Source organism: Aplysia californica, unplaced genomic scaffold, assembly GCF_000002075.1.
Source record: "Aplysia californica isolate F4 #8 unplaced genomic scaffold, AplCal3.0 scaffold00243, whole genome shotgun sequence".
NCBI classification, from domain to species: Eukaryota; Metazoa; Mollusca; class Gastropoda; order Aplysiida; family Aplysiidae; genus Aplysia; species Aplysia californica.
Genome location: NW_004797513.1, coordinates 258,574 through 270,259, shown reverse-complemented (window position 1 = coordinate 270,259; position 11,686 = coordinate 258,574). Strand labels below are relative to the sequence as shown.

At 41.9% G+C, this 11,686-nt stretch overlaps 1 protein-coding gene across 1 annotated transcript in view; it reads left to right on the top strand.

Moving 5' to 3' along the window:
* Positions 1 to 11,686, top strand: part of LOC101856188 (microtubule-actin cross-linking factor 1) — a gene marked incomplete in the record, with an annotated part of 184,436 nt that overhangs the window by 71,442 nt on the left and 101,308 nt on the right. Inside the window, 13 exon segments of the mRNA XM_005100294.3 lie at positions 325 to 435; positions 1,422 to 1,517; positions 3,180 to 3,302; positions 3,595 to 3,741; positions 4,098 to 4,160; positions 4,741 to 4,832; positions 5,400 to 5,505; positions 5,888 to 6,044; positions 6,773 to 6,843; positions 7,424 to 7,545; positions 8,007 to 8,581; positions 9,102 to 10,864; positions 11,346 to 11,453. Of these exon segments, the coding sequence (XP_005100351.2) occupies positions 325 to 435; positions 1,422 to 1,517; positions 3,180 to 3,302; positions 3,595 to 3,741; positions 4,098 to 4,160; positions 4,741 to 4,832; positions 5,400 to 5,505; positions 5,888 to 6,044; positions 6,773 to 6,843; positions 7,424 to 7,545; positions 8,007 to 8,581; positions 9,102 to 10,864; positions 11,346 to 11,453 (3,534 nt within the window).

The following is an 11,686-nucleotide window of genomic DNA, read 5'->3' as shown; positions in this document are numbered from 1 at the left end:
ACTGCTGTCTTTCAGCCACACCCCTGATCTTCTGGTAGGAAAGATCTACACCTAGCCTTCTCGGACAAGGGCGAAAAATCTCGGAGGTCCTGTGTGCAAGTTGCGCACGTTAAAAATCCCTTGGTGGTCTAAAGTCGATGAGTAAGCTTCGGCCGCCACCTGGGCAAAATTCAAAATGTCCTATCACCTGAGAATATTAGGTGTGTCCCACGCGCTCATATGACCTTATGTAGTTGCGAGCGCCATAAAACACTTACCAAAAAAAAAAAAGAAAGAAAAGCCAAACAAACCTCCCATCCCCAAATTCTCCTCTCTCATTGTCAGAATGTGCAAACCGACGTGGAGGACCGTGCCTTGTACCTCAGCCAGCGGCCCAAAGTGTTCGAGAGCGTGTACAGAGGGGAGGACCTGGACAGCCAGTCACGCATGCACAAGGTGAGCCGCGGGTCTCTCATGCTTGTTCGCTGCTTGTTATTTGGTCGCTTTTAAGCACGAGGGGGCTATCCCGAAAAATGCTGTTTTGAGAAAATCGAGGGTAAAGTTTTTGCCCCTTGTTCAGTTTCTTTAAAAGACAAGGAGGGTTTTCTCCTTAACCAAAGAAATATACACACCAATGAAACCAAACTTCTCCGATTGGTAGGGCAATGTCCACTTTTGGTGTGGGTCAAGATTTCTGGAAACCCCCAAAATCTAGGTTAGCCCACTTGTCCTTAAAAGCGACTATTTTTGTGTGCTTTTCTTTTTATGTGTTTCTATTTTCTGTGGGTTGTTGGCGGGTGCTCTGGTGTGGTTTGCGCCTTCTCTCCTATCAAACATCTACTGTCCATATTGCTTCTTCTTTTATGTGTTTGCTTCTGTCTTGTAACGCCTCTCATCTTCGACACTTATATGACCTTATTGTGTTGCAAGTGTCGTAAAACTCTTACTAACCCTAAAACCAATTCCTATATTTTATGAAATATGACTGTTACCATGCCGAAAAAAGTCTGTTAGTGGCTTGATGGTCAAGTAAGGAAGGAGGTCATGACTTCATGCTTTTACTTTACAAGACTGTATTTTGTCATACAGTCGATCCAGTCCAAAAGCACCACCTATTGTCAAGGAGAAAAATGGTCATTATAGAGAAACGTGATCCCCTTGGACCATTAAAATGTAGCAAAATTATGCGGGGTATGGGGGGGGAGTGGTTTCCATCATGTAGGCATACTTCATACTTAGTAATGATTTCTATTGAGGCAGATCATTGCACTTTATTTTCTTTATGTTGCCTACTCACTCATGTTCATGTAGTCAATGATTGTCTGATAGGAAAATTATCACTAACATTGCACCTGAAAAAGGGGTACTGGACCATAAAAAAATCAGATAAAAAGAGTACGGTGAATAAGAAGGACTAAACATTGTTGTTGACTGTGTTCCAGGACTGTGTCTATGCGTTGCGGAACAGCTGGGTGTGGCTCAAGGAGCTGGTCTCCTGTCTGGACACACACACAGAGAACGCAGGGGGATTCCATCAGGTGACAAACGCACTCTTGGCTGAGAGAAAATGAGACTGCTGTCAAGTTTAGTTTTTCTTTTGTTTTGCTTGTTTTTTTTAATACCTGGAAAGACAGACTGTTTTGCTTTTTTAAAATTTTGTTTCTGTTTTTTGTTGATGTATCTGAAAAGACAAACTGTAAAATTTTTGCTTGTTTTGTTTTGCTTGTCTTTTATTATTGGAAAGACAGACCTTTAAATTTGTAGTTGTTTTATTTTGTTTCTGCTATTAACACATTACAAGACAGGCTGTAATGTTTTTGCTCTCTTTGTTTTGGTTCTGGTTCTTATAGGCCTACCTTGAAAGTCAAATTGTAAAATCTAAATATTTGTTTTTTAAAATTTTGCCTGTGTTTTTCCAAGTAGCACAGCTTCTGTTTTTTATACTAGGAAAACACATATTAGACCCTGTACCACTGATTTCTACATTATTGAACCCTCAGCCTTCTGCTGATATTTCTATTAGAATCAAATTACAAGCACGAAGTAATCATTACATTTAATCTTCTGGAAGGCTACACTGCAACTGGATATTTTTTGGAAATTATAACTTATTGACATTTATTTCAATGCTGCTTTTTAGAAAATAATTTTTCAGATTTAAAAGTATCCACAGGATTATTAATTTTTTTTCAAGGTGTTTTAAATTATTGATTTTTATTCCCTCTCAGTTTTTCTGTCTATCTCTCTTGCCTTTTTCCTGCTCTAAAAGACCGGGGGCTCTCGTGGCCTAGAGGCTAAGGTATTCGCCTCTCATTCAAAGGTCCCGGGTTCGAATCTGGGTAGCGGTGGAAAAATTTTTTCTCTCTAAAAGTCTCTCCTTTCGCTTACTTTCCTGCTCTCTAGCAATGTTTTATCATCTGCTTTCGTCTCCACTTTCTACCCCCACCCCCTCACCTCCTTTGAAACCCTCCTCTGGGCTTCTGACTCTTTCTGCAGCCTTTCTACTGCAACTCCTTGGCTTCTTCTTACTGCTGTCTTTCAGCCTCACCCCTGATCTTCTGGTAGGAAAGATCTACACCTAGCCTTCTCGGACAAGGGCGAAAAATCTCAGAGGTCCCGTGTGCAAGTTGCGCACGTTAAAGATCCCTTGGTGGTCTAAAATTGATAAAAGTAGGCTTCAGCCGCCACCCTGGCAAAATTCAAAATATCCTACCAAACTGAAAATGTTTAATGTGTCCTGTGGGCTCATATGACCTTATGCAGTTGCGAGCACCGTAAAACACTTACCAAAATAAAATAAAAAAAGTAAAAGACCATATCTGTATCAATGTATTTCTCTTTACTAAAACAAACTGAAATTGATGATATTTATGAATTTGATTGTTTGGCAAACTCATGTAATCAAGGACATCAAAGAATTGAAGTGAAGGGCTAGGATATCAAACTTGTGAATTTTCGATTTTGAATTGAAGAAAAGGATGGCTCTTGTAAATGTCTGCTGGTGGTTGATGGGTGATCTAGTGTAGTTTGCTCCATTAATGCGATCAAAGAACTAGATTGTATCTCTTTGTATGTTACTCTCAAGTAAAACGTCTATCTTTGGTACTTGTATGACCTGTTCGTGTTTTATGTGCCGTTAAACTCTAACCAAAACTAAAAATGCTAAAGTAAATGTCGTTTTTTTTCCGTGTGCCCCCTAGTTCCACCATGATGTGAAGCACCTGGAACAGGACATGTTAAGTTACCTGCAGTGGCTGGACAGCCCGACGGTCACTGCACCGGTCAAGACCTCTGACCCCACTGTCATGCTACAACACTTCAGGGTGAGGAGAATAATGTTACGAGATAAGGATGGATTGAGATATTGCTTTCAGGAAATTGTTGTAATTCCTGAAATATGGGATATCCCACAACAGGTTTTGTTCTCAGTATGAATTATTTTCCTCTATGTACAGATCATTGACGCATTTGTCATTAAATCTAGATTTCTAATAAGGTTTAGATAAATATAGATTGCACAGTGCATCGAGCTTACTGTTGAGCAGGGATATGCGCTGTACAAATGTTATTAATTACTGTCATTATACTTTTACTCATGTCGCGTCCTTCTGTCAGATGCTGCTGAACCGTCTGTTAGACTACCAAGGGCGGGTGGAGCGGCTGACACAGCGTAGCAGGGAGGTGTACCCCATCCACTACAGGAAGGAGCTGCCGGACTGGCCCGTCAAGGCCAAGGTTCTAGTCAACTATGACCACAAAGAGGTGAGGCAGTCATAAAGTGAGACACAAAGTTTGGCCAAACCCTTCTTTTAGATTTTTAAAGGCCAGATGATTGTTCTGTGCTATAGAAGACCGTCTTATTTGTTGTCAAAACTGGCCTTCAAGTGTAAAGGCAAATGAAAAGAAGTAAAGTGATGATTCTCATACCCATTTCATTGGAAACTGATTCCCAGGGCTGTTTAAATTGAATAAATTTTAAAAAATTATTTCATATTCTGGTGGGGGGGCTATTCCTTAGTAAAATAATGTCAAATTTTGTTTTCCAGAGACTTATCAGACTTTTACATGTTGGGTTGAACAGTTGTAAAGAAAAGCTCTTTGTATTTGTTTTATTCCAGGTATCACTGAAGAGAGATGATATGGTCACGATCCTTGACAACTCTGACCCAGAACGGTGGATGGTGAGTCCATTATGTCTTTTGTTACTGCAGTATAAGCTGTCAAAAGTGGTCTTAAAACTAGATAGCTCTAAAAGATTCTTGAAAAAAATTTGTATGGGCAGAAAGCTGATGGAAAAACTCTTTTACGTCATGCACTTACTTACTGCTTACTGATCCAAAATTCCGCGAGGACCATAGGGGTGCTGTATGATAGAGAGCCTCGTCAGGTGCCTCCCCTTTTCACGTTTTTTTTGCGAGCGCCTGAGTTTGAGCGAAGGATTACCCTGTCCACTCCGCAATGTTGTCAGTCCGCTTCTTCCTTTGCCATCATGCACTACTCACTTTATATTAAAGCATAGAACTGAAATGTTTTATTAAAGCATAGAACTTAAATGGTATGAAAGGCAGCAGCTCTTCTTTCCCTTGACCAATCCGAGCAAAATCACATCATCTGATTAGTATAACATTGTACACATTATGTGTTAGCTAACATCACAGCTAAATTAAAAAGGCAACAGCTCTCAGGACATAAATTTTTGATGATATCTGAAAACAGGAATTCGTACAAGAACCAATATGTAACTGCTTTTTCTTGTCTCAGGTGAAAACATCTGATGGAGCTGAATCTGAAGTGTCTGCTATAGTGCTGGTGATTCCCCCACCAGATCCTTCGTGCTTCCAGGAGGTCAACAGGTGAGATTTAATTTAATCAGCTGCATCTGGCGCTTTTGTGTTCAGCACTGCCAACAAAAGTTCACAAGGGAGTTAACACAAGCTCTGTATTGCAATATGATTGACACAGTACAACAATGGGGTTGGGTGTTAAGTGTTTTGGTTAATATTCGAAAGGAGGGTCTTTCCATTAGGTCCATATCTTACTGGCTCTGGGCAAAGATTTAGTGCAAGATGAAGGATTTAGATTATAGGAAATGGAATGCTCTGTCTGGATTGTCAGTTGTACTCAGTGAATAATAAATGCTGCTATTTTTTATGAAGTGAAGCCTGTCATATTTATTTGTAGTAATCGTCCTGGCCTACAAGACTGGGCAAACAATAGTTATGTAAAAATATTGGTAGTTTGTTGTTTTACTGTGATCAGTTTGCAATGTATGTTAAATGTTATTTTTGTCCTCTCTAAACACTCTGTTTTTCTTTTTCTAGAATTCTCTGACATTTGATATTTTCAATGCTTTTTGCTACTGGTCAGAAACATTTATCAGACAAGGAAATTAAATGTACATATTTGATATTGTCCGGCAGGTTACGTGAACAGATGTACGTCCATAGTGAGACATCAGCGAAGCGTTTGCGCTCTCAAATTTTACAGTTTCTTCCCATCATGGTAGCCAACACACAACCGAAAGAGGTGAGAGTACTAAGTGTAATGTCATAGTTATGGTGTACTATGAGAACCTGGTACAAATGACCAGTTTCTTGAACAGACACATTAGGCTGGTTAGGTTTCTTCATGTATGCAAAGTGTGGCAATTTTGATGTTAAAAATTATAAATTAAGCTGCAAGGCATTGCAATTTGCTTTTCTGATAGCAAGTTTTGTGATAGTCGGTACTTTGTAGACTTTGTCAATTTTTTAAAAGTATGTTTTCAAGTGCGAGTTTACTTGAATGCTTGTTTTGCAACCAGCATGTATCTGAAAATGTCCATGCTGTGTCCTCATATCACTCAATATACAAATAACAATCAATATATAAGTAATGCTATTTATTATTTCAATACACTAACCCTCAGCTGAGTGGCTTATCATCAGAACAAAAGTCAGCTTACCTCACCTTGGCCAATGAGGCCACACAACTTCTGCGTAGCTCCTCGCTGGACGACCCCGAGTACCAGAAGATGAAGAACGAGATGACCGCCTTTCGGAAGCTGGTCAGTCAGGTCAAGCCAGGTGAGGCACTTAAATATTATAATAGGGGCTTGGATTTTCTTGAAGTGTCCAAAATTTCACAGGAGATATGGAAATACAAACTTGCTCCTACGACCTCATGTCCAGGACAATCACCTGTACAAATGACCACTCCCCACTGCCCCTCTTGCTTCTTTTTTTTCTTCTATATTATAATGACCCTGTCCAAGAAGGTCACCTGTCTAAGATGTCCACTTTTCACCTAGACAATGGATGGTCAGCTTGGACAGGTTCAACAGTATTTGTCAAAGGCTTTTGTGTTTGTTACAGTTCTGTGCCTCTTTTTAGATGAACCATAACTTTTTATTTGTGCAGAAATCAGTACGGTCACAATTCATTACGAAATTAAAATTGCTGTCTTCTTTATTTGCCTAGACGTGGAGTTTAATTAGTGTGACATACTGAAGGCTGAAAGAGGAAGAGGATAATTTAGATTTTCCCTCATTTTTAAAATATGATTCAGATGAGTATAAAGGGACATGTATTCTTCTAAAGAACATAGCAAATAGAAAAAGATTTCACTCCTTGAAAGCAAGTTTTGTCTACGTAGTTTCCTTTCGACATTGTTTGTCATGTAAAACAATTCTTGCAGGCCTCAAAGTTGTTCTTTTGTAAATTGTATATTGCTGGCATGAATGTTTGACTCTGATGGCCACATAGTTGTACACTACAATCATTTAATTGAGCTTTATTTTTTAAAACATTTTCAGGTTCAAAAGATCTGAAAAACCCTGCTGTACAGAGATGGAACACAACTGGTACTTTGCTGAGACAATACAAGGTAAACTCTCTTCTCAGTAATTCTTTTTTTGTTTTCATCAAAGGCTGAATGAATATTCCTATTCCTTTTAAAAAGTCCACAGCCTTATCTTCTTTTCCTTTTCTGATCTTCGTTCCTCCTCTACATATTTTTCATTGTCTCGTTTTGTTTTCTTTTGCTCTTTTTTTCCTGTGTTGATCTTAACAAGCTGGAATTGGGTGGCCAAATATGTAATAAGTAAATGGACCTTGTGCTCTTAGTAAACTGACCACAGAGTACAGAAACTTTGAGAAAGGTCTTATTGGTAGTCAGTTTGTCTGGAGCCCAAAGTTCAACCCATTCCCTATCAATGTGACCCTTAAGTAGTTAACTCTAGGACGTGCCTCCAAGCCTGGGACTCTTCAAGGCAAAATAAAGGCAAGTGAAGAATAGTACCCATCTTTCTTGGTTCAAACCTTTTCTAGAATAATGTAACTGGTAGATATGAATACACCCCCCCCCCCCCAACACTATTATCATAAAGCTGATTTTTCTTTCCAACTTTGGCTTGACTTCCATTCTGTATTCAACTTGTTGATGTATGTTATCTTTCCACCTGCAGGAGCTGTTGGCGTACGGTGACTACTTTTATGAAGAATCAGAACGAAATCGAAAGGAGGAGAGTTTACTAGTCAGAGATCTGACGTCCCCACCCACCTACACTTCCAACGCTTACTTCCAGAGGTTTGTTTATTGACACAATGCTCTTTTCATTTTGAATGTAGGCTGAGATTTGGATATGTTAAAAGCTTTCAATTAGAAGTAGTGGATTTTCCAGCATTGATAGAATTTTCTGTTACATTAGAGATGCTGAGTTGGTATTAATGTCTCATTTGAAAAATTATTCTTTTCTCTTATATGTCTTCACAAAATAACTGAATTTTGAAATTCTTTTATTTGAAGATTTTGAATTTATATCAAACATTTGATTAGTTCTTTTTCAGTGTCGAGAAAGTTTTCCTTTTGACTTTTAGGGCCTTTGAACATGTGGTCTTCTTAGAGAAGAAAAAACCTTTATGAAACTTTGATGTTTCTTGAGGGTCAATTAAAGTTTCTGCTTGATATGTCCTTTATATTCGCTCATGTTACAGTCACAGCCTCAATGTTTTTATGTCTTATTTGAGGTTAATTGATATCTTTTGCAGAGTTATCCCGACGGTGGATGTGGATCCTGTGACCAAGGAGACTCAGTGGACCTCCTTCAAGTCGGAGATCTACATCCACGAGCGACACAGGGACAAACAGTCTTCCGCCGAACTAAGACACAAACAGCGCAAGCAGAAGGGCTCAGCCCTTGCTGGGAACACACCCATGGATGAGGTGGACGGCATCCGGGCAGCGTCATATCAACCCACCTCGTCATCGGAAACCAGGAAGTTTGTCATCTCCGGGATCATCGACCTCAAAAGCGGTCAGAAACTCAGCGTGTCCCAGGCCTTGTCAAGGGGCATCATCAACAAAGAGTTTGGAACTTATAACAATTTGGAGACAGGAGAATCTATCCCCATAGCGGAGGCCATCGCGCGAGGTCTCATCACTGTAGAGTTTGCGGACGCCCTCTCCAACGGCATGTTTCAGAATGGTGGCGAGCAGGGAGACTTACTGCAGAACTCGCTAGAGACAAAGACTTATGCTATCTCTGGGGTCGTAGATCCCAGGACAGGGGAGATGATCAGTGTGAAGGAGGCCATCGCCTCGGGACTTCTGGATCCGAGGACAGGTGAGAATAGAGATGTACTACTTGGTACATGCTTTTCAGGTACATCATGTCTGGCTTTGAGGAAAATGATAGTAATGTATTAGGGCACATCAGTGTAGTGATTTTAAGAGAGGTACTAATTCCTTTTTGTCCAGAAAGTGCATATATACTTCCTTAGTTCACTTTACACCTGGTACTTGTAACATGTCTCAATGCACTTTACAACAGGTATATACAGAGGAGTGTGCTTAAACCGAACACAATTAATAAAAAAAAAAATAGCAATACTATACCAAAGGAAATGGAGCATAGTTTATTTTCAGTTGTGTAGGAAAAAGTAACTGCTTGTGTTTTTATAGAGATCCCAAAGGTACATGGTGTGAAATGTGAGGTTTTCTGCACATTCTTTGGGACTTTTGTTTAAATGTGGGGTGGTGGATGAAGGGAAAGATTAAGCTGTACGTTATGTTATAAGTATGTGCAACAATTTTATTTCCCTATAGATTGTATGATATAATTATCCTTTTCTCTTTTGCTGCAGGAAAGTTCCGGAACCCTGTGACAGGTGAAGAGTTGTCTCTAATGGATGCTGTCAGAGCTGGCTATCTCATGGCTGACCCATCACTTTTAGAAGACGAGGACGACAGGGACGGCCCCATGTACCAGAGCTACACGTCCATCGTCCTAGAGGAGGTCAAGTACAAGGTTGCCTCAGTAGTCGACCCCGTCACGGGGGAGGAGATCTCCCTAAAGAGAGCCATTCAAGATGGCATCGTTGACCCAAAACAAGGAACGTACAAGAACCCTCACACCGGTGAGGTCATGCCCTTAGAGGAGGCTATTAAGCGTGGGCTCATCAAGTGTCGGCCGTTTGACCCGTCCAGGGACAGAGATGACGACACTGTTCTCGCTTTCCAACAGCTGCAGGTGAAGAAACAAACGTTTAAGGCAGGCGAGCCAGGTTTGGTCAACGGGGAAGCGGCGAAGGCGGACCCTAACGAAGTTCTGCTTGACCGTCTCCGAGATCAAGTGAACACGGCTAAAGTGATGATTGTTGACCCCAGAACTGGGAAGCCCATCTCGCTCGAGGATGCTGTTGAGCAGGGCTTGATTGACTTGGCAAAGGGAACTTTTCAGACCCCTGATGGTCAGACAGTGTCCCTTCTAGAGGCTTGTGCTCAGGGCTATCTGGAGCCATCGGTGCTGGAAACACTTATGAAAGCCTACCATGGCGCAAGTCTTGGAGACATGATCCGTACGGGTCAGTTTGACCCGGACACTGGACTGGTCACTGATCTGACCACCGGTCAGACGCACACACTGCAGGCAGCGATTGAGAACGGTACCCTTGACCCTGAGACGACCTTCTTTTTCGACGTTGCAACAGACAGGATCACTAGCGTGGCTCAGGCCTTAGAGTCGGGCCGACTGGACAAAGCATCTGGGAAGATCGTCGATGCAGGGTCAGGGCGAAATCTCAGTGTCAGCGACGCTATCAAACAAGGTCAAATTCTTGCCGAGATTTCCCCCGAGCAGCTGGCTGAAAAGGCTGAGAGTCTGTCTCTTCTGCGAGGCTGCATGGACACGTCGATAAAGGGCATCAAGATCCCCAACGTGAGCGAGCTGGCCTCGGTGGAGGAGGCTGTGACCTTGGGTGCTCTGAGTGTGCCCAAAGCAGCGTACGCCGACGAGAACACGGTGGGCACTGTGCCGCTCCAGCTGGCAGTACAGATGGAGAAGGTGGAGCCTGCCGTGGCTGTGGCGCTCTTCTCTGCTTTCGACCAACATTCCTTAGAGAAGGCCATCCAGCAAGGCAAGTTTGACCCCGAGACAGGCAAAATCATCGACCCGGCCACGAGGAAAAAGTTTGCGCTGGACGAAGCTAAAGAGTGCGGAGGGTCCAACCCCGACTTTGTGTTCCTCGTGGATCAAGAAAGCGGAAACGTCACCACGCTCGGTGCTCTGGTCGGGAACGGAAAACTAGACCCCAGTTCTGGACACTTTGTCAGTGAGACCACCGGTCATCCTATGACGGTCAGTGAAGCTATCGCCCAGGGTCTTCTCGTCCCCTCCATAGAGCCGGAGAAATACGTGGACACCTCCTGCTCCCTCAAAGATCTCATCGACTCTGGGAAGGTGAACCCTCGCAGCACCGAGTTTGTCGCAGCGGGAGGTTTGCGAATGTCGCTGCGTGACGGGCTGGCCAACGGTTTCCTCACCATGAGCTCTAAGGTACAGCTGGACCCGGAGACAGGGGAGGTCAGCCTGGTGTCTGATGAGGCTGTGGTACAGTCCCTCATTGAGGTGAGTCAGTGTGTGTACTAAAAAGGTTGTATGATAAAAAGTAAGTCTCAATTTGACACCATTCCTGAAAGTTGTAGACCAATAAGCAGATTGGGAGGAATTTTTAAGATTTTAAAAATATAAAATGGTGTGCTTTTTGTTAAGGTTTTGTCCGATTTTGCTCTTTTCTTTTTTTTTTTAATTTCGAATGAATCTTCTGTACTTTCGACATTGACTTGCACTAGGAAATGTCTATTGGGATTAATAATTTTCAGCTCTCCATATTTTCAGTTGGTGTAAAAGTTACAAGAATACTTTGGTTTTGTAGTTTGTAATATTTCAGTGTTCAAATTCTATAAAGATTTGTTAGTAAACTTGGCCATGAGAGTATATGATGACTTTAGCATTCTATAGGTTCAGAGGTCTCATAAAAACAATACACTCAGGTGTGACATTTCTGCTTGGTTTAACTCAAAATATTGCTGTTTGCTTTGCACCACAGGTGAAAGAGAACTCTGACTGGCTGTCAGATATTGAGAGAGCTCTTTCATCCCAAGGTCGGCCAAGTGAGAGGATGGAGAAACTAAAGCGGCAAGCAGAAGACTGCCAGGTATGTACTGGATAGAAATTTGCTTTGGCATGGTAAAGACATATATGCACACACACACACACTCTCGCAAACACTCTGTCTGTCTATCTGTCTGTCTGTCTGTTGGTTTGTCTGTCTGTCTGTCTGTCTGTCTGTCTGTGTCTGTCTGTCTGTCTGTCTGTCTCTGTCTCTGTCTCTGTCTGTCTCTCTCTGTCTGTCTGTCTCTCTCTCTCTCTCTCTCTCTCACACACACA